At 55.7% G+C, this 20,990-nt stretch overlaps 3 protein-coding genes across 5 annotated transcripts; all 3 read left to right on the forward strand.

Annotated features, from left to right (window-relative positions):
• The first annotated feature begins 1,586 nt into the window (after positions 1-1,586).
• On the forward strand, positions 1,587-4,284 carry DPH2 (diphthamide biosynthesis 2). Its single transcript, XM_030324660.1, has 6 exons — positions 1,587-1,941; positions 2,155-2,267; positions 2,524-2,747; positions 2,926-3,609; positions 3,690-3,866; positions 3,948-4,284. The coding sequence occupies exons 1-6, from the start codon at positions 1,795-1,797 to the stop codon at positions 4,070-4,072; spliced, it is 1,470 nt and encodes a 489-aa protein (XP_030180520.1). The 5' UTR covers positions 1,587-1,794; the 3' UTR covers positions 4,073-4,284.
• Positions 4,285-6,961: 2,677 nt separating this feature from the next.
• ATP6V0B (ATPase H+ transporting V0 subunit b) lies at positions 6,962-10,293 on the forward strand. Of its 3 annotated transcripts, none has more exons than XM_030324661.2 (8): positions 6,962-7,107; positions 7,870-7,918; positions 8,151-8,234; positions 8,362-8,439; positions 8,647-8,716; positions 8,838-8,889; positions 9,106-9,296; positions 9,993-10,293. In XM_030324661.2, the coding sequence occupies exons 1-8, from the start codon at positions 7,041-7,043 to the stop codon at positions 10,017-10,019; spliced, it is 618 nt and encodes a 205-aa protein (XP_030180521.1). In that variant the 5' UTR covers positions 6,962-7,040; the 3' UTR covers positions 10,020-10,293. The 3 variants fall into 3 exon arrangements, with proteins under 3 accessions (XP_030180521.1, XP_030180523.1, XP_030180522.1); XM_030324662.2 differs by lacking the exon at positions 6,962-7,107 and adding an exon at positions 7,187-7,576 and having other exon boundaries at positions 9,993-10,217; XM_030324663.2 differs by lacking the exon at positions 7,870-7,918 and having other exon boundaries at positions 7,008-7,107; positions 9,993-10,217.
• A 2,811-nt stretch (positions 10,294-13,104) lies between these two features.
• Positions 13,105-20,910, forward strand: B4GALT2 (beta-1,4-galactosyltransferase 2). The gene is made up of 6 exons (XM_032594278.1): positions 13,105-13,466; positions 13,677-13,912; positions 16,736-16,926; positions 17,098-17,220; positions 17,332-17,436; positions 20,024-20,910. Exons 1-6 carry the CDS (start codon positions 13,163-13,165, stop codon positions 20,172-20,174), a joined length of 1,110 nt encoding a protein of 369 aa, XP_032450169.1. The 5' UTR covers positions 13,105-13,162; the 3' UTR covers positions 20,175-20,910.
• Positions 20,911-20,990: the final 80 nt, after the last annotated feature.

Here is a 20,990-nt window from a genome sequence, read left to right on the forward strand (position 1 = left end):
CTTCACACCTGGAGCTTCCCACCTTTGTGCTACCTGACTAAATCTTGATGGTCAGGGCTCAGTCAGGACCAGGGACAGCTCCCCAGCCGCTGTTGCTCTCCTCCCTTGGTAGGTGTCCCTTACTTTCTGTCTTTCAGCCATAGTTTCACCCCTGCTGCCTCTTAGACACCCCAGGCTTCCCCTCAGTAAGATCTGAAGAGCAGGACTTGGATCTCCCCATTTCCATTCCTGAACCTTGAGTCTCCTTGGAGGTGATAGAACTGGTTACCCCCCTGTTCATCTCACTCCTTCCCCTGTCCTTTTCCCAATCTTTGCATGAATTCTGTGTCTTCCATTCTACATCTCTCTTCGATCTCTCCCAATGTCAGCCAGCATCCATCCCCCTTACATGTACCATCCCCTGAGGCCACTCTGTTCCTCTTCCTCTATCCTTCCTCAGTCCCATTCTCACATTATTACATTCACAATTCGTATTACATTCATAATTCAAAATTACATTCATAATTTCTCATTTCTGGAGTATGTGGGGATGCTTCTTTTAGTCCTTTTCTCCCACTGCATGGTGTCTAGGTGTCTTCTTCCTCCCCCATCCCCCATGATCAAATGTAGCATATATAAGCTAAGAGATTGAGGGGGCTAAAGCCTAGTTCCTGAAGTCAGACCTGGTTTTGATATTGATCGTGCCACTGATTTGCTGTGTCTTACCAGAACTTCAGTTTCCTCATCTGTAAAATGAGACAAATTTTTTTTTAAGTACTCTACACCCACCATGGGGCTCAAACTCACAACCCTGAGATCAATAGTTGCACACGCTACCAACTGGGTAGAGCCAGCCAAGCACTCCTGGGACAATTCTGACTCCAAAGACTGTAAATGCTAAGAATGTAGTGCCTGAACAGTAAGTGCTCAATATTTGCCTGATTGACAGACTGCTGTGAGGATAACAGCAAATGCTTTCAGTATATATGATATGCAAAGGACTACTTCATAAAGTTTTATATCTAAATTCATTTGATCCAGCAATCCTATCAGGAGTGCTATTGTTACAACCCCCATCTTGGGGATGAGGAAACAGTGACAGACACGTTGAGTAAGAAGTAATGGCAGAGCACAATATTCAAACCCAGACAGCCCGGCACCTGAGTTGAAAATTAGGCAATGTCACCTCCCAAATGATAGAATGCACATGAAGTTCTGCTCAAACTGGAGTATTTTCAGGGAGTTGCTTTTTTTTTTTTTTAAGTTTATTTAATCTCTACACCCAACGTGGGGCTCAAACTCACGACCCTGAGATCAGGGGTCGCATGCTGCACCAACTGAGCCAACCAGGCACCCTTGGGGGTCGGTTTTTCTGAGCTCTGCTGGCGGTTTGGGAACGGAAAGCGAATGCCTGGAGAGGCGGTCCAGGGGAACTACAATACCCACAAGGCCCCGCGCCTTCTGAGGTAGTACCGATTGCCTGGGGCACTGAGACAGATTATTGGTTCTCTGTGGGCAGCCTAGCGAGGATTGGAGGGCGGGAGCCGTGCTAGTTTGATTGGTAAAACTACCAACAGCCCCGCCTCAAAAACCCGGAAGTAATTCCCTCGTTGGTCCGTGTGTAGTGGTGTAACGGAGAAACGTGAATTTGGAGGGGTGGAGGGATGGTTCAAGGGCTGCGTACTGACTTCCCAGCCCCACCACCCCCACCAAGTGACTCTGACTCTGACTTTTTGGGGGCTGCTTTTGAGGACGCGGGGCCTGAGGCTGACCGAGGGAGGTCCCTGCTGCTTTCTGCCACCCAAGCTGTACCTCATGGAGTCTACGTTCAGCAGCCCCGCGGAGGCAGCGCTGCAGCGAGAGGCGGGCGCTGCCGGAGTGCTCACTCCTCTCGCGGACCTGGACCGCGTGTACGAGCTGGAGCGAGTCGCTGGATTTGTCCGCGACCTAGAGTGTCAGCGGGTGAGGGCAGATTGGGGAGGGGTGGCTCACCTCTGGATGGGTCGCCCAGAAGATCGGGATCTTGGTGTAATTTTGTGAGGATGGAGGTGCGGGAGGAGTTGCTCCTCTGGGAGGAGGGGCTTTGAAGGTCAGGTAGGGACTCTTGGAAGGTTTTCCTTAAGAGGCCCTCGGTGGAGGAGAGGTTGTTCATGACTCCATGGCTTATGCTTACAGGTGGCCTTGCAGTTCCCTGACCAGCTATTGGGAGACGCTGGGGCCGTGGCTGCGCGACTGGAGGAGACCACAGGGTCGAAGATGTTCATTCTGGGCGACACAGCTTATGGCAGGTGTGAATTTGAGCTTGAAGATTGAGGGTGGTGTAGGTCTACTGATGCAGGGCTCATGGTGTTTTCCCCCCTAGGACAGTGTCTGCCCCCAGCGGCTGTGTTTTTCCTTGATGATGATTCCTCCTCTCCTGATACTTCCTCCCCTCAATGACAGTGTCTTCTTTTCATAACATTATTTTCTTCAGTGACCACATTTCCCATGAAAGACAGCTTTTCCTGATGAGAACTCTTCTCACTAATGGTATCTTTCCTGCAGCTGCTGTGTGGATGTACTGGGTGCTGAGCAAGCTGGAGCTCAGGCCCTTGTACATTTTGGCCCTGCCTGCTTAAGCCCTCCAGCTCGCCCACTGCCTGTGGCCTTCGTCCTTGGTCAACGTTCTGTGCACTTGGAGCTCTGCGCCAAGGCCTTTGAGGCCCAGAACCCAGACCCCAAAGCACCTGTGGTGCTGCTAAGTGAGCCAGCCTGTGCCCATGCCCTGGGTGAGCGTTTTTGCCTGTGCATGCAGGAAGGGTGGACCAACTGCTTAGTGCCTTGATAGCCCCATTTCAGTACATTCCTGTAGAGCTCTCGATATGGGCTTGATCCCATTCTTTGCTTTTGGGTCACATTCAGCCTTTTGGGGATGAAGGGGTTCCTGACACCACCCCTTTCTTCCAGAGGCCTTGGCCACTCTCCTGCGCCCACGGTACCTGGACCTGCTTGTCTCCAGCCCAGCTCTTCCCTTGCCAGTGGGTTCCTGCAGTCCAGAACCTGAGCCCCTGGAGCGTTTTGGGCGTCGCTTTCCCCTGGCTCCCGGGAGGTGTCTGGAAGAATATGGTGCCTTTTATGTGGGGGGCTCTGAAGCCAGCACTGACCTTGACCTTGACCCAGACCTGAGCCGGTTGCTCTTGGGCTGGGCACCAGGGCAGCCGTTCTTCACCTGCTGCCCAGACACAGGGCTGACTCAGGATGAAGGTGTCCGGGCTGGACGGCTAAGGGCACGTAGACACTACCTGGTAGAGAGGGCCAGAGATGCCCGGGTGGTGGGGCTGTTGGCAGGTACTTTGGGTGTAGCCCGACACCGTGAAGCATTGTCACACTTGCGGAACCTGGCTCAGGCTGCAGGCAAGCGTAGCTATGTGTTGGCCCTGGGGCGGCCCACACCTCCCAAGCTTGCCAACTTTCCTGAAATGGATGTCTTTGTGCTATTGGCCTGCCCTCTTGGTGCTCTAGCTCCACAGCCTTCTGGTGGCTTCTTCCGGCCTGTATTGGCACCATGTGAGCTAGAGGCTGCCTGCAACCCTGCCTGGCCACCTTCAGGCTTGGCTCCCTACCTCACACATTACGCGGATTTATTGCCTGGTGAGTGGTGGGGTACTGCCTGAGCTGGAACCACTTGGGGCATGGAATTGGGCCGGTATGGATCCTCTTTCTCCCTCCAGGCTCTCCCTTCCACGTGCCCCTCCCACCACCTGACTCAGAACTGTGGGACACCCCAGATGTGTCACTCATTACTGGGGAACTCCGACCCCCACCTGCCTGGAAGCCATCAAATGATCCTGGATGCTTGGCCCTGACCTTGCGGCCCCAGCTGGAGCTGGCTGAGAGCAGCCCTGCAGGTAAGTGTGCCAAGTCTCTGCTCCCAGCTGAACTCTTTCCCCAAATTCAGCCCACTTGGCCTCAGTCCCCTCTCTCTGCAGCTTCATTCCTTAGTTCCCGGAGCTGGCAGGGGCTGCAACCCCGTCTGGGTCAGACACCGGCGACAGGAGCTGTGAGTGGAAGACGAGGGATTGCCATCGCCTATGAGGATGAAGGAGGCAGCTGATACCATGTGGGGCCAGAGACACAGATGGGCTGAAGAATTGCTGCAAAGACCTTTAATACTCCCTGCATCAACCCCACTCCTCTGCCTGGATCCTTGATGCAGGGAAGGACAGACAGCCCCTCACTGAAGAAGGGGACCCAGCTCTGTCCTGTTGTGGCACTGGCACGAGGCTTAGCATATAGCGGTTTAATAAATGTCTGTTGAACTGATGGGGACTGACTTGGGGTTTCCTGAAGTCTTATGGGTCCGTCTGTCCTCCTGGGAACAGTCCAGGACCTCTGGCCAGTCCCAGTTTCTGGTGTGCAATTGAGGTTCTACCCTTGTCAAAGGTTCCAGGTGGTCTAGACCAGGATTTCTCAACTTTGGTACTATTGACAAATTTGGATCAGATAATTCGTTGCTGTGAGGGGCTATCCTTACGTTATAGGATGTTTAGCATTATCTCTGGCTTCTGCCCACTAGATGCCCCTAACATACCCTTATTCAATTGTGATAACCAAAAATGCCTCCAGACATTGACAAATGTCTCCTGTGGGGCAAAACTGTCCCTCGCTGAGAACCACTGGTCTAGACCTGTGTTGTCCAATAAAGCAACCGCTGGACACGTATGGCTATTTAAACATGAACTTAAACTAGTTAAAATTAAAAACTCAGTTTCTTAGGGTGCCTGGCTGGCTCAGTCAGAAGAGCATGAGACTCTTGATCTCTCAGGGTTGTGAGTTCGAGCCTTGTGTTGAATGTAGAGATCACTAAAAATAAACTTTAAAACTAAGTAAAATAAATAGGGGCACCGGGGTGGCTTAGTCGGTTAAGCATCCTGCTTCAGCTCGAGTCATGATCTCACAGTTCATGGGTTCGAGCCCCACATGGGGCTCTGTGCTGACAGCTCAGAGCCTGGAGCCTATTTCAGATTCTGTGTGCCTGTGTCTGCCCCTCCCTGACTCATGCTCTGACTCCCTCTCTCTCTCTCAAAAATAAATAAACCTTAAAAAGACAAATTAAAAAAATAAAAATAAAAGTAAGTAAAATAAACAAAAATGCAGTTTTTATTTATTTATAACAAGCATATTATAAAACATTATATAGGGGCACCTGGGTGGCTCAGTCGGCTAGGTGTCTGACTTTGGCTTAGGTCGTGATCTCACGGCTTGTGGGTTTGAGCCCCATGTCAGGCTCTGTGCTGACAGCTCAGAGCCTGGAGGCTGCACATTTTGTGTCTCCATCTCTCTCTGCCTCTCCCCTATTTGTGCTGTGTCTCTGTCAAAAATGAATAAACATTAAAAAAAATAGAATATTATATAAAAACAAGTACATTTCAGTGCTTATTTAGTCACATGAGAGGACAGTGCAGCTACAGGACATTTCCATTATTGCAGGAAGTTCTTTTGGACAGTGCTGGTCTACAATGACTAATTTGTTTCTCCGGGAAATCACAGAAACTTGAATAAACTAGATACTTTTTCTCCTGTTTATTTTTATTCGTCAAACACTACAGGTCCTGAAGGTCTGAATTGTATTTGACTGGATTCCTGTCCTCATAGTGGAATTGGGAAGAGAGGCAGTTAAATAAGCAATTGCCACACAGTGAAACAGTACCATCTATAAGGAGGGAAGCCCCTGTGGGCACTTCTTCATTCCCCACATTTGCAGAGAAGCGTGGCATGCTGGCATTGTCCAAAGTTAGTTAAAGAAGCAGGTGAACAGGGAGATGAGGTCCTTGCTCTCAGGGAGTGCCTGGTCTACTGGTAGAGGCAGATCTGTAAAAGGACCATAGCAACAGACAAGGTGGGCACCAATCGTGTATTCTACAAATAATGTATGGAGTGTGCTAGGCACTGGGAATACAGCAGTAAGCTCAAAAACCCTTTCATACTGCTTACATTCTCATGGGGTGGGGGGGGGAGGGAGGGAAGAGATGAACAAAATAAAGTAATTGGCATGCCAGATGGTGATAAGTACTATGGGGAACTATAAAGCTGGGAAGGAGTGTAAGGAAGAGTGGGTTGCAATATTCAACAAGATAGTTAGGGAAGGCCTTTTGAAGAATGTGACAAAGACCAAAAGGAAGTTATGGAGTGGGCCACGTGGATAAGTAGAACAGAGAGAACAAGTACAAGGGTGATGTACCGGGGGTATGGCTGGTATGTTCAAGGAAAAGCAAGGAGGCCAGTGCAGTTAGTGGAAGAATATTAGATGAAGTCAGGTAAGGGGCATGGGAAGCCACACTGGGAGAGGCCTAGTGGGCCATTATAAGGACTGTGGCTTTTATTCCAAGTGAAATGGCATTTTAAACCAAAGAATGACATGATCTGAAGTTTCAGGACATGAACTGAGTGACATGATCTGAAGGATCACCAGGGCAACCGGGAAGCCCAGAGCAGGTTATCACCCTGCCTCTGGGTTAGGGAAGGCTTCCTGACAGGGCTTTCCGGGGACCAGTAGGTGTTAGCTGGGCAACGGGATGAGCACGAAGAAGAGTGCTCCAGGCAGAAGAAAGCATGAGCAAGGTGAGAAAGCATGACACTCTCACGGAACTGGGTAGGACGACAAGGGAGGGGGCCCAGGGGATCCAAGCAATGGCTTGGAGGATAAGCTAGAGAGGCTCAAGAGCAGGCTCCGGTGTATTGCAGGGCTGGTGGGCCTATCTGGGACTGAATGTCAGGGCTGAGGAGGCGCAGATTTGGAGAGACGCGACAGGGACCACCTAGAGGTCGAGGTACTAATGACGCTAGAGCCTCTTCCGAAGCGCAAGACTACAACAACCACAATCCTCAGCGCTTGCAGTTCCGGCGTCGCCAAGTTCTAGACTGGAGGCGACGCGGCGCGGGGTCACGTGGTGCGGGCGCGTCACGTGGATAAGTCAGGTGACGCTGCGGGGCGGGCGGACAGACTGCGGGGCGGACGGTGGACGCAGGGACGCGGGTTTAGCTGTGGCCCCACGGACCCGAGCCCCGCCGTCGTTGCCGCCATGACGGGGCTAGCGCTGCTCTACTCCGGGGTCTTCGTGGCCTTTTGGGCCTGCATGCTCGTCGTGGGTGAGGCCGGGCCCTGGCGGGCGGGGCCGACATCCAGTCCGAGCTGGTGGGGTTAGAGTCCAGAGGGAGAAGTGGAGTCCCGGGAATGCTGGGCCCCTATGCTGGCCCTGTGCCTGAGGCTCGAGGACTTGCCTCATGCCTGTTGGGGCTTCTGACCCTGACAGAGGAGACCCAGATCACCAGCTCCTTGAAGGAGGGGCGCAGGCGGTGGGAGGTAGGGGCCGCGAGAGCAGCCCCGGTCCCTCTCGGTCACTACCACCTCCTCCCCCCGTCTCACTGCTGCCGCCCCTCGCTTGCTCCTGATGGGCCTGCTTGGGTCACGAGCCGACTGTTCCAGTTCCTCTTTTCCCGGTCGTTTTGCCCTCCCCCACCCACAGCTTGTTGGGTAAACAGCGGCTCAGACTGGGCTGGTGGAATCTGGTGTTCTCGGCCAGAGCTTCTGCTCCCTTCTTTTCTCCAGAGTGTCCAGGTCTGCCAGTAGCTGCCGGTGGAGGGACTTGGTCTGGGAGGAGGAGTCACCGGGCGGGGGGATATGGTACTGAGGGAGTGGCAGAAAATGGAGGCCTGGGCAGAGGGATTTGAATAGATAGCCGCGCTTTGACACGAAAGCCAGCTTGAGGACTCTCCCTTGACCTAGGTGTAGGCAGACCTTCGAGGAGATGGCACATCAGCCGGGCAGCAATTTCTTGTCTAAGTTGAGAAGCTTCTCTTTGGAGAGCCGTCTCTAACCCCCCCCCCCTTTTTTTTCTCTCACTGCTGCAGGAATCTGCTACACCATTTTTGACTTGGGTTTCCGCTTTGATGTGGCATGGTAAGGGAGGGCAGGGAGAGGATTCCCCTAGGAGCTTTTCTGCAGCCTTTCCTCTCTGACCTAAGGCCTCTACTCCACCCCATCCCCAGCTACCTGCGATATGGGCCTTTGGGAGATATGAAATGTTTTGTCCCAACGTCTAGGACTGGGGGGTTTGGGGGGTTGGGGGCTGGATTTCGTGCCCACTTCTTCACTGGGGCTGAAATTGCTTTCCTCCCTGTTTCCACACCAGGTTCCTGACTGAGACTTCCCCCTTCATGTGGTCAAACTTGGGCATTGGTCTGGCTATCTCCCTGTCTGTGGTTGGGGCAGCATGGTGAGTGTTGGGGTGGTGGGACTGGGGGGAGGGGCTGAGTCATAGCAGGTGGTCATTGGGTCCTTAGTCATCCTGGGGTCAGTGACAAGCTTGGGCTCTGCTCATCAGTTTCTTATCCTTCCACCAGGGGCATCTATATTACTGGCTCTTCTATCATTGGGGGAGGGGTGAAGGCCCCCAGGATCAAGACCAAGAACCTGGTCAGGTAAGTGTAGGGCCTTCGGATGGTTGTCAGAACCAGCTGCATTGTGAGCTGCATATTTGTTTGACCTGACATGCTGCTCCTGACCAGCCCCCAATGGGGTGGGGTATCAGAGGGGGAAATGGTGGCTGGGGACTCTCTGGGGACGAAGGTTGGTTTCTTTCTTATCTTTCTCCTCTCCATCCCCACGCCCACCACTACCACTACCAGCATCATCTTCTGTGAGGCTGTGGCCATCTATGGCATCATCATGGCAATTGTGATTAGCAACATGGCTGAGGTATGGAGAACCAGGGTAGGGTGGGCATCTATTCCAGTGTGTTGGGTACAATGCTTAGTGATATTGAGGGAGGGGGAGTGGCATAAGGAGTGGTTTCGGATTACTTTTCTGTCTCCCACAGCCTTTCAGTGCCACTGACCCCCAGGCCATTGGACATCGAAACTACCATGCAGGTAGGTGGATGTGTGAAGGAAAAAAAGCTGGGGCTTCATGTCTGTTTCCCCCCCTTCCATGGCCCAGCTTAGACTTATTTCGATAGTCTCTCACTTTGTTTGGCCTGCTTTGCCGAGTTGGGGGTGGTGACTGGCCCCATTAGTCCATCTTGGGCCCTTGTCTGCCTCTCCCCTTGTGCCTGGCTTGGCCTCAATACTCTCTTTCCATCCCCCCAGGCTACTCCATGTTTGGGGCAGGCCTCACAGTGGGCCTGTCTAATCTCTTCTGTGGAGTCTGCGTGGGCATCGTGGGCAGTGGAGCTGCCCTGGCTGATGCACAGAACCCCAGCCTCTTTGTAAAGATTCTCATCGTGGAGATCTTTGGCAGTGCCATTGGCCTCTTTGGGGTCATTGTTGCAATCCTTCAGGTGATGAATCCCCTGGGGGAACCTGTGTCCTTGTCCCCAATCCAGACTCATTCTCCTTCCAGAGGAGCCACGGTGCTCCCTTTCCCTCTATAACCATAGAACTCCTGAATAGCTCCCCCCATTTCATTCCCATTTTTTGGTTTCTCTGAAGCTTTCTAATCTGGTATCATTGATAACTGTAATGTTTATTTCTCTGCTGCTTTGTGTCTTTGTTTTTCATTGAGTCTTTCTGTTATTTTTTTGTCTGTTTATTTGTAGTCTAGACTGGGTTGGGATCTTGGCTGTGTGTCAGTCTGTCTTGGTGTGTTTGACTATGTTTCTCAGGGCTTGTGTGCATGTATGCTGTCAGTAGGACAGCATGTCTGAATTGTGTGCGTCTTGTCTTTGACAATATGTAAGCGTGGCTAAGGATCAGCCTGATGGTCTGAATGTGACTGAGTGCTTAGCTGGGTTGACTCTTGGTGACTGGTCCTGTCCATATGCCACTTCTCTCCATCTCTCTGTCCTACGCCTAACTCTGGTTGTCTGACTGTCCTTGTTCATCTGTGTTTGTCACAGCATGCCCATCCTGGTCTAGTCATCCATCTGTTGTGGTCTGTCCATCCTGCCATGGGTTTGCTAGGCCTGATCTGTCATTTGTCACTGTTTTATCTATTGCTCTGCCTCTGTCTGATTTCTCCTGTTCTTCTTTTGCAGACCTCGAGAGTGAAGATGGGTGACTAGATGATCTGTATGGGTGGGGCTGTGTCCCACTCTTATTTATTTGTGGTTTTCCTGGGACAGCTGGAGCTGTCATCCTTGGCCTTTCAGGGGGCTTGTGTTCAAGAGCCCTCCCTGCACTCACTTGTTTGTCAACTCGGAAGCACTGCCTGGCTGGAGCCTCAGTGTGGGAAGTGGGTCACTGATGACCGTGTGCAGCTGTGCACCTGTGTCCCACCTCCACCCCTAACCCATTTTCCCGGTGTTTGTGAAATAAACGTGGTATTTGTCTGGGTCAGTGCCGCCTCTGTTGCCTTCCTTTGCTACTTTCTTTCAGGGAGGGAGGGTAAACGGGCCTGTAGGCCTCAACCTAATGTCAGCCTCTTGGCACTTTTCTGGCTCATACATAGTCTCTACTCTGGACAGAACTAGTTCCTGGGTGGGAAGGTATGGTGCTGGGCTAAGGACTCTAGCCCTGACCATCCTTATTGAAAGGAACAAGGGAGTCTGGGGATATGGACCCAGGTGATTGTGCAGGGGAAGGGTCTGTCCTTAGTCCCATGTCTTCAAGGTTTTGTCTAAGCCCAGATGAGCCATCTGCTTACCTGGCTCTACCCTCCGGCATCCATCACCCTCTACCCCTCTGGAGCTTGAAGCCCATTCATTTGCCTCTGCCTATCCCAGTGCCATCCCCTGCCAGTAACAAATTTGAATCCTTGTTCCCAGGGCCCTGTCCAGTTCCTCCCTCTTCCGTGCAGCCTCTTAACCAACCTCCTGTTACCCTAGAAGCCCCTGCCACACACGTCTGTCCTCGCCTTTAAGGGTCCTGCCCAGCTGGCGGGCCTTTAATCCTGTTCCTATCGATGAATTGACAAATCCCTAACCTCCCTGTTTGTGTCGCCTAACTTCCAGGCCCCCTTCTTCGGCGGACTTCGAGCTCCAGCCCACACCCACCCCGAAATGGGTTTGACCCACCCACACCGCCCCATCCAGGCCCCGAATCCAACCTCTGGAGTGACCTTACCGATGTCCGCCCCTCTCCGGTCCCTCGCCACCCCCGGCCCCTCGCTCCGCCGCGCTTAGCCGCCGGCGGGAGGGGCGGGTGGCGGAGGCGCGCGGCGGGTGCGGGCGCGCTGGAGGCGGGGGCCGCGGGGGCGCGCGCGCGGGCGCGCCGGCCGGGCCTGCCCCTCCGAGGCGCCGTAGCGCGGGAGGGAGGCGGCGGCGCTGTGGTCCATCGGTCCTCGGGTCCGTGGGTCTGCCCGGCCGCCCGGCCCCGCCCTGCCCCCCGGGGCGGCTCGGCTCCATGGCCCGCGGCGGCGGCGGGAGGCGGCCCGGGGGCCGCAGGGGCCGCTGACCGGGCGGCGGGAGGCGGCGGGGCCGGGCCATGGGGGACGGAGCCGTCCGCAGCCGCGGGAGCCGGGAACCCAGTCCGAGCAGGAGCGGCACCCCCTGCTGAGCCCCGAGCGCCGGGTGAGAGGGGTGCGCGCGCGGCCCCCAGCCCAGGGCCCCGACATTCCAGACCCGGCCCCGCCAGGAGCGCCCCGAGCGCGGCCCCGCGATCCCCGCCCAGGAGCCGGTGAGAGGCGCCGTTGGTCAGACCCCGGCCTGGCGTTTCCCCACCCCACCCCCACCCCTCCCCCTCGGCTCCCCCCGGACTCTTCTGCCCGCCCCCTGCCAGCCTCCCTTATTGTCCTCGCTCGCCCCGGCCTCGTGGCTCGGGGAGGCGCTCCACTCACGTTTCCTCCTTGCCTCGGCCCCCGCCCCACATCCACGCCCCCCCCCCACCCCCCGCCCCGGCTCCACACCCACCCGGTCTTCGCTGCCTCCCCCGTCCCGGGAGCCACGTGTTCAGGCCGCTCTGTCTTCCAGCCCCGCCCAAGCGCACCTCGCAGCCTGGCCGCCAGCCTGACCCAGAACCCCTGCCCGGGAGGGAGGGGTGGGAATGTTTGCACGTGGGGCCGGGCGTCTGAGCTGCCCGGGAGCCTGCATGCATGGCTGTGTACATCGAGGAGCAGCGGCTTTGTTTGTGAGTGTGTGACTCTGCGTTACTGTTACTGTCGCTGGGGTGTGTCTGTGACTCTATATGTAGTTCTCTGTGTGTCCTGAGTGCAGGTGACTTTAGCTGGGACTCCAGGTATCTGTGGTTGTGTGCTGCTGGGTATCTGTGAGACTCAGCCTGCTTCCTGAAGCATTGCCAGAAGTGTTGGTGCTCTGTTGGAACCGCAGCTGGAGCTGTGGCCCAGGCAGACCCTTTCCTGCCTGCTGGTGCTGGACCCACCTCCAGGGCCCATATGTTCCTTCTTCTGGGAATCAGCACGAGCAGTGCTGCGCAGGCGCCAGAAAGTTCATCCCAATCCTTGAGGTCTTAGAGGAGGGGTGTCTCATGCCCCACCCTGTATTTTGACCTCGTGCTCCGGACGGAAGGGAGCCCATAAACATCTCATTCGTATTTGGGCCTCCTGGATGCTGAGGGCCACTTCCCAGCCTGGTCCTAGTTGGCCTGGCCTACTTGCCACTGGTACCTATCCAACCCAACCACTGCCCACCATGCTTCTGAGAAGATAAGACTAACTGACGTCGTGAGTACCAAGCCCCCTTGCATGGTGGGTACTCAATAAATGGTCTCCCTTCCCCAGACCACGAGTCCTGGGTTGAGGATGCTACCCTGTGGGGTGTTGTCCTCTGGGGGCGCAGGTACACATACGGGTCTGCAGATAAACGTGTTTCCGTGTTGAGGTATGAACCAGTGTGACTAGAAGTCATGTGTCCGTGTTTCTGAGAACACATGGGGGTGTGTGTCAAGTAAGGGCGTGCACCTGAGCGTGAGAGTGCATGAGGCTGTGCTTGTGTGTATGCGTGTCCACAAGGACAACGAATGTACACCTATGTGGGTTAGTACTCAGGTGTGTGAGGATGTGTGAGTAGTGAGTTGCCAGGGACCGTGTCTGTGTATCTGTTTGCAGGTAGAATGTGAGCCCGTGAGTATCACAGGGTACGAGCAGGTAAGTGTGAGGATGTGGATCCGTGAGTGTGAGCAGCGGGCGGGAGAGGGGTGGGTAGCCTTGCCCACAGGACCCTGACCTTCTGGGTCTGTTTCTCTCTTCCCCCTGTGCAGGCCGGCAGCCGGATGCCCGGGCCCATCGGGCGGGCCGGCGGCCGCCTGCGGGATGAGCAGACTGCTGGGGGGGACGCTGGAGCGCGTGTGCAAGGCTGTGCTCCTTCTCTGCCTGCTGCACTTTCTTGTGGCCGTCATCCTCTACTTTGACGTCTACGCCCAGCATCTGGCCTTCTTCAGCCGCTTCAGTGCTCGGGGCCCTGCCCGTGCCCTCCACCCAGCTGCCAGCAGCAGCACCAACTTCTCTCGGCCCAACGCCACTGCCCCCAGCTCGGGGCTCCCTGAGGCTCCCAGTGCCCGGCCGGGCCCCACGGCTCCCATCCTGCCTCCCTGTCCTGACTCGCCGCCTGGTCTTGGTGAGCCTGCAGGGTGGGGCCTGCCTATTGGGGTGGGCAGAAGACCTGACCATTTTGGTTTGGGGAATGACCCATGGGAACGCTGGGGCTCCGGGTCTGTCGCGAGAGGGCTGTTCCTGGGGTTCCCTTGCCCACCCCTGGGCTGCGGGAGAAGGCTGGTGTCCCTGGATTCTGACGAAGGCCTGATTCCCGCTACCGTCCTGCCTGCAGTGGGCCGACTGCTGATTGAGTTCACCTCACCCATGCCACTGGAGCGGGTGCAGAGGGAGAACCCAGGCGTGCTTCTGGGCGGCCGCTATACGCCACCTGACTGCACGCCCGCCCAGACAGTGGCAGTCATCATCCCCTTTCGACACCGGGAGCACCACCTACGCTACTGGCTCCACTATCTGCACCCCATCCTGAGGCGACAGCGGCTGCGCTATGGCGTCTACGTCATCAACCAGGTGTGCTTCCTGTGGCCCCAGGCTGCGCACCGGCCACCAGGGAACCCATAAGCACCTGTAGGTGTGGGGACCCACGTGCCTTGTGGGGCATCCGTGGGGTTGGGGGCATCCGTGGGTTCTTGTCTGCCTATGGTTGTGTGGAGCCGTGGATGTACGCCTGGGGCTACGTGTACGCCCATGCACACACAGGAAGGTTTGCGTGTGTGTGAAGAGGAGTGTGCGCATGCGAATGTTGGCACGCACACTGACAGGTGTGTGCATGGCCTCAGTGGGGATGAGCCCCATTGTCTACGGTTGATAGGCCCCGCCCCATGGAGGTGGAAATGTAGGGTCTGCTGGCTGTGAGGAGATGTGGAGGAGCCCCAGGAGAGGGAGAGTTAGACCCTGAAAGAGAAATGGAGTCTGCATCAGGGCCAAGGCCATAGCAGAGGCCCGGGAACTCAGCTTAGTGTCTAAGCCTTCCCATGGGCCTCGCTGGGGCTGGCTGCTGGGGTCTGGGGAGGATGCGATCAGGTCCTCCTTCCCATACTTGGGACTCCCATACTTGGACTTGGATCTCTGTAGACTCCAGGAAGATGGTGTGAGATGAGTTGGAGCAGGGCGCTGTGGGAGCACATAGAGGCCCTGTCCAGCCCTGAGGGATGAACAGGCATCAACCAACAGACAGACTGGAGGCCCCAGGCCCCAGTGAGAGAATGGGTCTCGTGTGTTCGGGAACTGTTGGCTGAGGTGTGGAGTCCAACGTGTAGGGTGGGTAGCAAAGATGATGCTGGAGTTGCTGGTGGAGGCCAAATCCAGAAGGGTCTCTGGAGGCATGTGAAGCAATTGAGCTCCAGGTAATGGGGCACCACTGGAAGGTTGTAAACAGGGAGTGGTGTGTACGTTTCTTATTGGGAAGATTGCTCTGCCAGGGCATCTCGAGGGTTTCTTCTTGGCTGTTTGCCAGGTGGTTGGCTGCACCTGTGAGTGAGAGGGGAGCACAGGAACTGGGCCAGTCTGGGGGAGAACATGACTCTGAATTCTTTTTTGCATGTGATGAGTTTGAGTGTCTGGGTGAAGTATGAGAGGAATGTTCAGGAGGCAGTTGGACCAGGAGTGAGGCCTGAGGTGCAGAGAGGGATCTGGGAGCCACCAGCATGCACATTGTCCTTAAAACCCAACAACATCCAACCTGCCCAGGGAGCATGGGACCCGAGAGGAGAAAACCAGTATGTAAGGGACAGGTGGAGAAAGGGACAGTGCCACAGAGGCTGTGAAGGTTGGCCAGAAATGTTCAAGGAGCCCCTGGAGAGTGTGGTGTCCCAGAGGCCCAGGAATAAGTGTCCAGAAGGAAGCATGGTGGCTACGTGAGTATTGCCGGGGGAGTGAGGATGTGGACTAAGAAGCGTCCAGTGGATTTAGCAACAAGGTGGGCCCAGCGAGAGCCATTTCAGGGGCATGGTGGGGGCGGAAGCAGATTGCAGTGGGTTGAAGAAGGAATCAGATTTGACAAAATGGAAATAGCCAATTGGAGACAACTCTTTAAAAAACTACTCTGCTGAGAAGGGAAGGCAAAGGTAGGGCGGTGGCTAGAGAGAGGTTTATTTTTCAGATGGGGTAAAACTGAGCGTGCTTATGAGCTGCGTGGGAGAAACCTAGGGCTCCTGGCTGGTGAGAGAGGTCAGAAAGGAGAGCCGATGAGCCAGGAGAAAACACAGAGTTGCTGCGAGGGCTGGTAGGAGAGAAGTGAAGGGCCAGGAGGAAAGAGAGCAAGCGGGGCTAGGTGGTTTAGGGGAGCAGCTCCCACCCCGTCAGGCCCAGGTTGGCTGGTGGGAAGGAGGGGCCAGGATTCCTCTTCTTCTTCCAGCAGGGCCCACCTTCTCCAGTCTGGCTCCAGTCTGTAATTTACGAGTTGGGACAGGGGCTCGGGGTCACCTCCTTCCATGGGATCCTCCTCGCTCTGGCCAGAATTTGGAGCTTGGGCCTGCATGGCCAGGAACCCAGCCTCAAGGAGGCCTGGCCCTGCAGCCCTATTTCTCAGGGGACCCCCAGGCTCACTGGGCCATGGCTGCCTGTATACCCTGTGCTTGTCATTTTGCTGGGGAGACCAGTGAATCTAGCCAGGTCCTGTCCCAGTCCCAGAGGCTGCCCAGGGAGTTGGATGTGGATCCAGATGAGCCAGAGGGGGCAGGTGGCTGAGACTTAGTGGCTCAGTCCCCATTGTTTCTTTACCTTAGACACTGGTCATTTGGGGCATTCATTGTTCATCTCATTTTGTGACTGTGCTCAGCAGGGATACAGGGCTGCTCTTCTCTAAGGTTCCCACCGGCACAAAGATGATGCCTAGCATCAAGGACAGGGCTGTAGGGCGTGCTGGAATGTAGGGGTGAAAGGAGTGAAATGAGAGCTCTGCATCACAGTTTACCCAGACACTGGCATAAGTGAGGCTCATAGGAAAGAATGAATAATTATGCTGAGGAGGGGAGGTTTGATCAGAGAGGCCTTGCCAGACATAAGCCTGATAAGCAGAGAAGGAGAGCATTCCAGAGCTAACACCGAGGCCTTGAGGCAGTAAAGCCTGGCATGTTCTGGGGCTGCTGAGGAACATAGTACAGCTGGGCCATGGGGTCTGAAGGCAACAGCCAGAGAGGAGACTGGAGCCAGGTCATGGAAAGCCTTAGAAGTCAGGTCCAGGACAACAAGCTGGACTTAGGGGATCCACTCGGAGGGCAGGGGGGGGCGGGGGGTAGTAGTAGGCCTCTGGGGACTTCTGGACAGTGGTAGAGTGGCAGGTGCCTGCCAGTCACAGGCCCAGAACTGACCTTTCCCCTGCGCCAACCCCAGCACGGTGAGGACACCTTCAATCGGGCCAAGCTGCTCAACGTGGGCTTCCTAGAGGCGCTGAAAGAGGATGCCACCTATGACTGCTTCATCTTCAGTGACGTGGACCTGGTCCCCATGGATGACCGAAACCTGTACCGCTGTGGTGACCAGCCCCGCCACTTTGCCATTGCCATGGACAAGTTTGGTTTCCGGTGAGGGCTCCTTTCTCAACTGGACCCAGATTCCCCACCCCTACTGTCTGCACCACACCCAGTGCCCCCTTGCTTCTGGCCCTTGTGGCACACTCTCCCCCACCCCATCTCTGGCCCTCCCTCTGGAATCCCCTCAGGCCTCTCACTGACACCTGCCCTTCCATGCCACAGGCTGCCTTATGCTGGGTACTTTGGAGGTGTGTCGGGCCTGAGTAAAGCCCAGTTTCTGAGAATCAATGGCTTCCCCAACGAGTACTGGGGCTGGGGTGGCGAGGATGACGACATCTTCAACCGGTGAGTAGGGGCGGAGCGGGAGTAGACCGGGTGCAGAAGGTGCAGCGCAGACTGGGCGAGGCTCCTTGCCCTTCCTGGTGCCTGCTCCAGCCCGTCTGTCCCCATCCCCAGGATCTCCCTGACTGGGATGAAGATCTCGCGCCCAGACATCCGCATAGGCCGCTACCGCATGATCAAGCACGACCGGGACAAGCATAACGAGCCCAACCCGCAGAGGTGACCCCAAGTGCCCTTAATCCCTTACTTCCTAGAAGTGACTCCCCAGCGCCACTGATCCCCAGATGTTTCCCCAAGGCCCCTGACCCTCGATTCCTAGAGATGACTCCCACATCCCTGATTCCTGTTCCCTAGCCCCCAGCTCAGCCTCACTCCAGACTTCTGTCCTCCTAATTCCGAGAGGTGACAGGAATGTAAAGGCAGGGCTCAAATCATCACCGAGTAGATTACATTCCCGTCGGTGTCCTCACAGACCTCCCTTGTGCCAGAGCAGATGGGACAAGAGATAGCAGGCGCCGGGCACAGCTCCTGGGCCTGGGGACCCAATAAAGGTGGCCTGAGCGATGTGGGGCAGGGCGCGGAAAGATAGTGCTGGCATCTCTGAGACGGGAGTGGGCTGCTCCGTCCCCGAGGATGCGGCAATATTTGGTGTCTGGTGCTGGCTGGGAGGAGCACCTGAGGGCACATGCAGTGTAGACCGGCGCTTCCTGGCACTGCTTTAACCTTGGTGGGAGGGGGGCCCAGAGCCAGTCCCAGCTGGACATCCCATGTGAAGTTCATTCCAGGGAAGGAGACAGGCAGTTGCAGCACAAGGTTCAGGGCATGTACTGTCCTGGCAGAAAGAGGGAGTGATGGTGGGAGTCCTCCTGGAGGAGGTGATGGTAAACTCAGATTTTGGAAAGGTTATTTATTCAATAGGTACTTGTCACACACCTGCCTTGGGCACAGTGCTATCTTCACCAGGCTAGTGGAGGTGGTCAGTTTGGAAAGGAATAGCATTTGCAGGAGTCTGAAATGTGAACATGCCGAGAATCTGAAAGTCTGGTATTACAATCTCTGAAGGCTGGGAGTGACAGTAGAGGGGTCAGTGCTGGGTGTTTGGGGTGGCATATCCCAAGATGAGAGTTTCACTTTTGTCCCAGGGGCACTGGGGAGTCACAGAAGGGCTTTAAGCAGGGGAGGGGCAGGATGAGATTTGCGTTTGAAAGGATCACCCTTTGAGTTTGAAGAAGGTGAAGGGCTGGCAGAGCTGCTGGTGGGCCAGGAAGGGAGCCGACCAGGCTTGGAGGAATCCGCCGGGCCCAGGGGTGTGATAGGTGTGCACCTGCTGTGCCCCCAGATGGAGCAGTAGGCTTGTTCTGTTCTGAACCCAGGATATAAGAGTGGGGAGGTCGGTTGCAGCACCAGTGGAAGGTTGACATTTGGCAGGAGCATGAAGCACAGGGCACAGGGAGCTGATGAAAGAGCAGTTCAGATAACAGACATGGTGAGCGGGGGAGGGAGAAGAGGGGCTGCAGGGCATCCAAGGGAGAGTGCTCGGTGTTGGGATGGCTCCAGAGAGGGATCCAAGCCGAGCCGAGCTCGGAAGGACCGGAAAGGTCCAAACAGTTGGGATGAGGGTGGGAGCAGAGCTCTAGAAGCACACGCCAGGAGCCTAGGTCCTGTTTTAGGCCTAGGTGTCATCATCAGTTCGTGATATCTGCCTTGGGTGAGGACGTGGCAAGACAGCACAGCATTTCTGGCTTAAGGAACTCTAGATGGTGGTTCCATCCACCTAGTTGCTTTTGCCTCAGATCCTGTTCTCCTGGATTCTTCTTTCACTCACCCTACATGTCTAAACCATCAGCAAGTCGTGTCCGTGCCATTCCCAAAACACATCTGAGCCCATCCACCTCTCCCTCCACCGCCTCTGTCATTTTGTCTGGACTACTGCAGTGGCCTCTCACCAGCTTCCCTGTTTCCCCTTGCCCTTCTGCAGTTCACATCCTCTGCCCACCCCCCCCCCCCCACCAATGGGCTAAAAATCCCTGTCTTCTCACTCACAGAATAAAAAAACTGCTTCCTCTGACTTACATAGCCCCGCCTCTACATGCTCTAGCCTCCATGCTATTCCTAAGCCCTTGGCCCATTAAGTTCTAACCCCTTGCTGTGCAAATTCTCATTCCCAGTTTAGGGTCAGGATATGCTTACCTCTGCCCGAATGCTCTTCCCCTGCTGTCAGTGTGGTGTCACATGTTCACCCCTTCCAAGGCAGCCATCTTGGTCTCCCTCTCCTGTTTCCCTTAGCACCCGGATGTGTTCCTTGTCTGTTACCTGTCTTCCCTAGTGGAATAGACTTGCCATGAGAGGAAGAACCTTACTGTCCTGTTCATGGCTGTGTCTCTGGTACTTAGAGCAGAGCCTGGCACTTGGGGACTGCTCAGTAAGTACGTGGTGAGGGACAGAGAAGATAGCACAGAGAAGAGGGGCTTGGGGAGTGAAGATGATGACCCGACACAAGACACATCACATTTGAGGTGCCTGTGGGTTACCCATGTCTGGGTCTAAGGCTTGGAAGAAAAGTCTGAGATGAGAGAGATTTGTGAGGGTGTCACAGTTCTGGATTCAAGGGTTTAAGATCTCTGTTCTGAAGGCAGATGCCAGAGCGAAAGGGCTCCAAGCAGATGACGGGCAGAGGGGGTGGTGAGAGAACAGAGTCATCCCTGGAAGAAGCCAGGGTGGTTTGAGCCTTAGCCCAGAAATCTCATACTGGGTTTACTGGGTTTACTGGGTAACCCTGATCTGGACCCACTTCCATCTTATCTAGGTTTACCAAGATTCAAAACACGAAGCTGACCATGAAGCGGGATGGCATCGGGTCAGTGCGGTACCAGGTCTTGGAGGTGTCTCGGCAACCGCTCTTCACCAATATCACAGTGGACATTGGGCGGCCCCCATCATGGCCCCCTCGGGGCTGATACTAATGGACAAAGGCTCCCAGTACCAAGGATTGCCTGCCAGAGGACTGACCTATATAGCCTGGCTGGTGGTTGCTCTATGGGGGATCTCCCAGGACTGAGACTGTGGGCTCTGTTTCCGGAGGGTCTTCAATAGGCCCCCCCTGCAGCTGCACCTGGAAGTTTCAGAACCTACTCTGGGGGACTTCCAACCTGGGCAAGCCCCTCAAGTGTGGCCCTCTCTGGGGTCAACCCTTCTTCCTGCCCCTTCCTCCCCAGCCCAGCCCTCCCTCACCGTCAGGGTCGGGCCAGCCCCTGCACTGCCTCACCGAGTGGCCTGGGCTAGGTCACTCCACCTCTCTGTGCCTCAGTTTCTCCCCCCTTGAGTCCCTCTAGGGCCTGGAAGAGTGGGAGGTATGACTAGGGGGCAGTGTCGCTTCCAGGGGGAATTCTCAGACCTGAGGATCCCCCGTACTCCCAGGGGAGGGGAAACCTTTTTCATTCAACATTGTAGGGGCAAACTCTGGTGCGCCCCCTGCTGAGGAGCAGCCCCAGGAGGGGACCAGAGGGGGTGCTGTGTCGCTGCCCGGGATCTTGGGGTTGGGCTTTGCATGCGGGGCAGGCGGGGCTTAGATCAGTCAGTCAGGTTCTTGCCTCCCTGTCTCGGAGAGAAGGCAGTAGCCCCAGGGCCGGCTCGTTGTTTGTACATTGCACAGAAACTTGTGTGGGTGCTTTAGTAAAAAACGTGAATGGAGCAGCCCCTTTGTCTGCTTGGGGCTGGGGATCTAGGTCCCTTTGTGTGTTGTGGGAGGGCACCTGGCCCAATTCTTCTGTCTG

Source organism: Lynx canadensis, chromosome C1 (genome assembly GCF_007474595.2).
Source record: "Lynx canadensis isolate LIC74 chromosome C1, mLynCan4.pri.v2, whole genome shotgun sequence".
Taxonomy (NCBI): Eukaryota; Metazoa; Chordata; class Mammalia; order Carnivora; family Felidae; genus Lynx; species Lynx canadensis.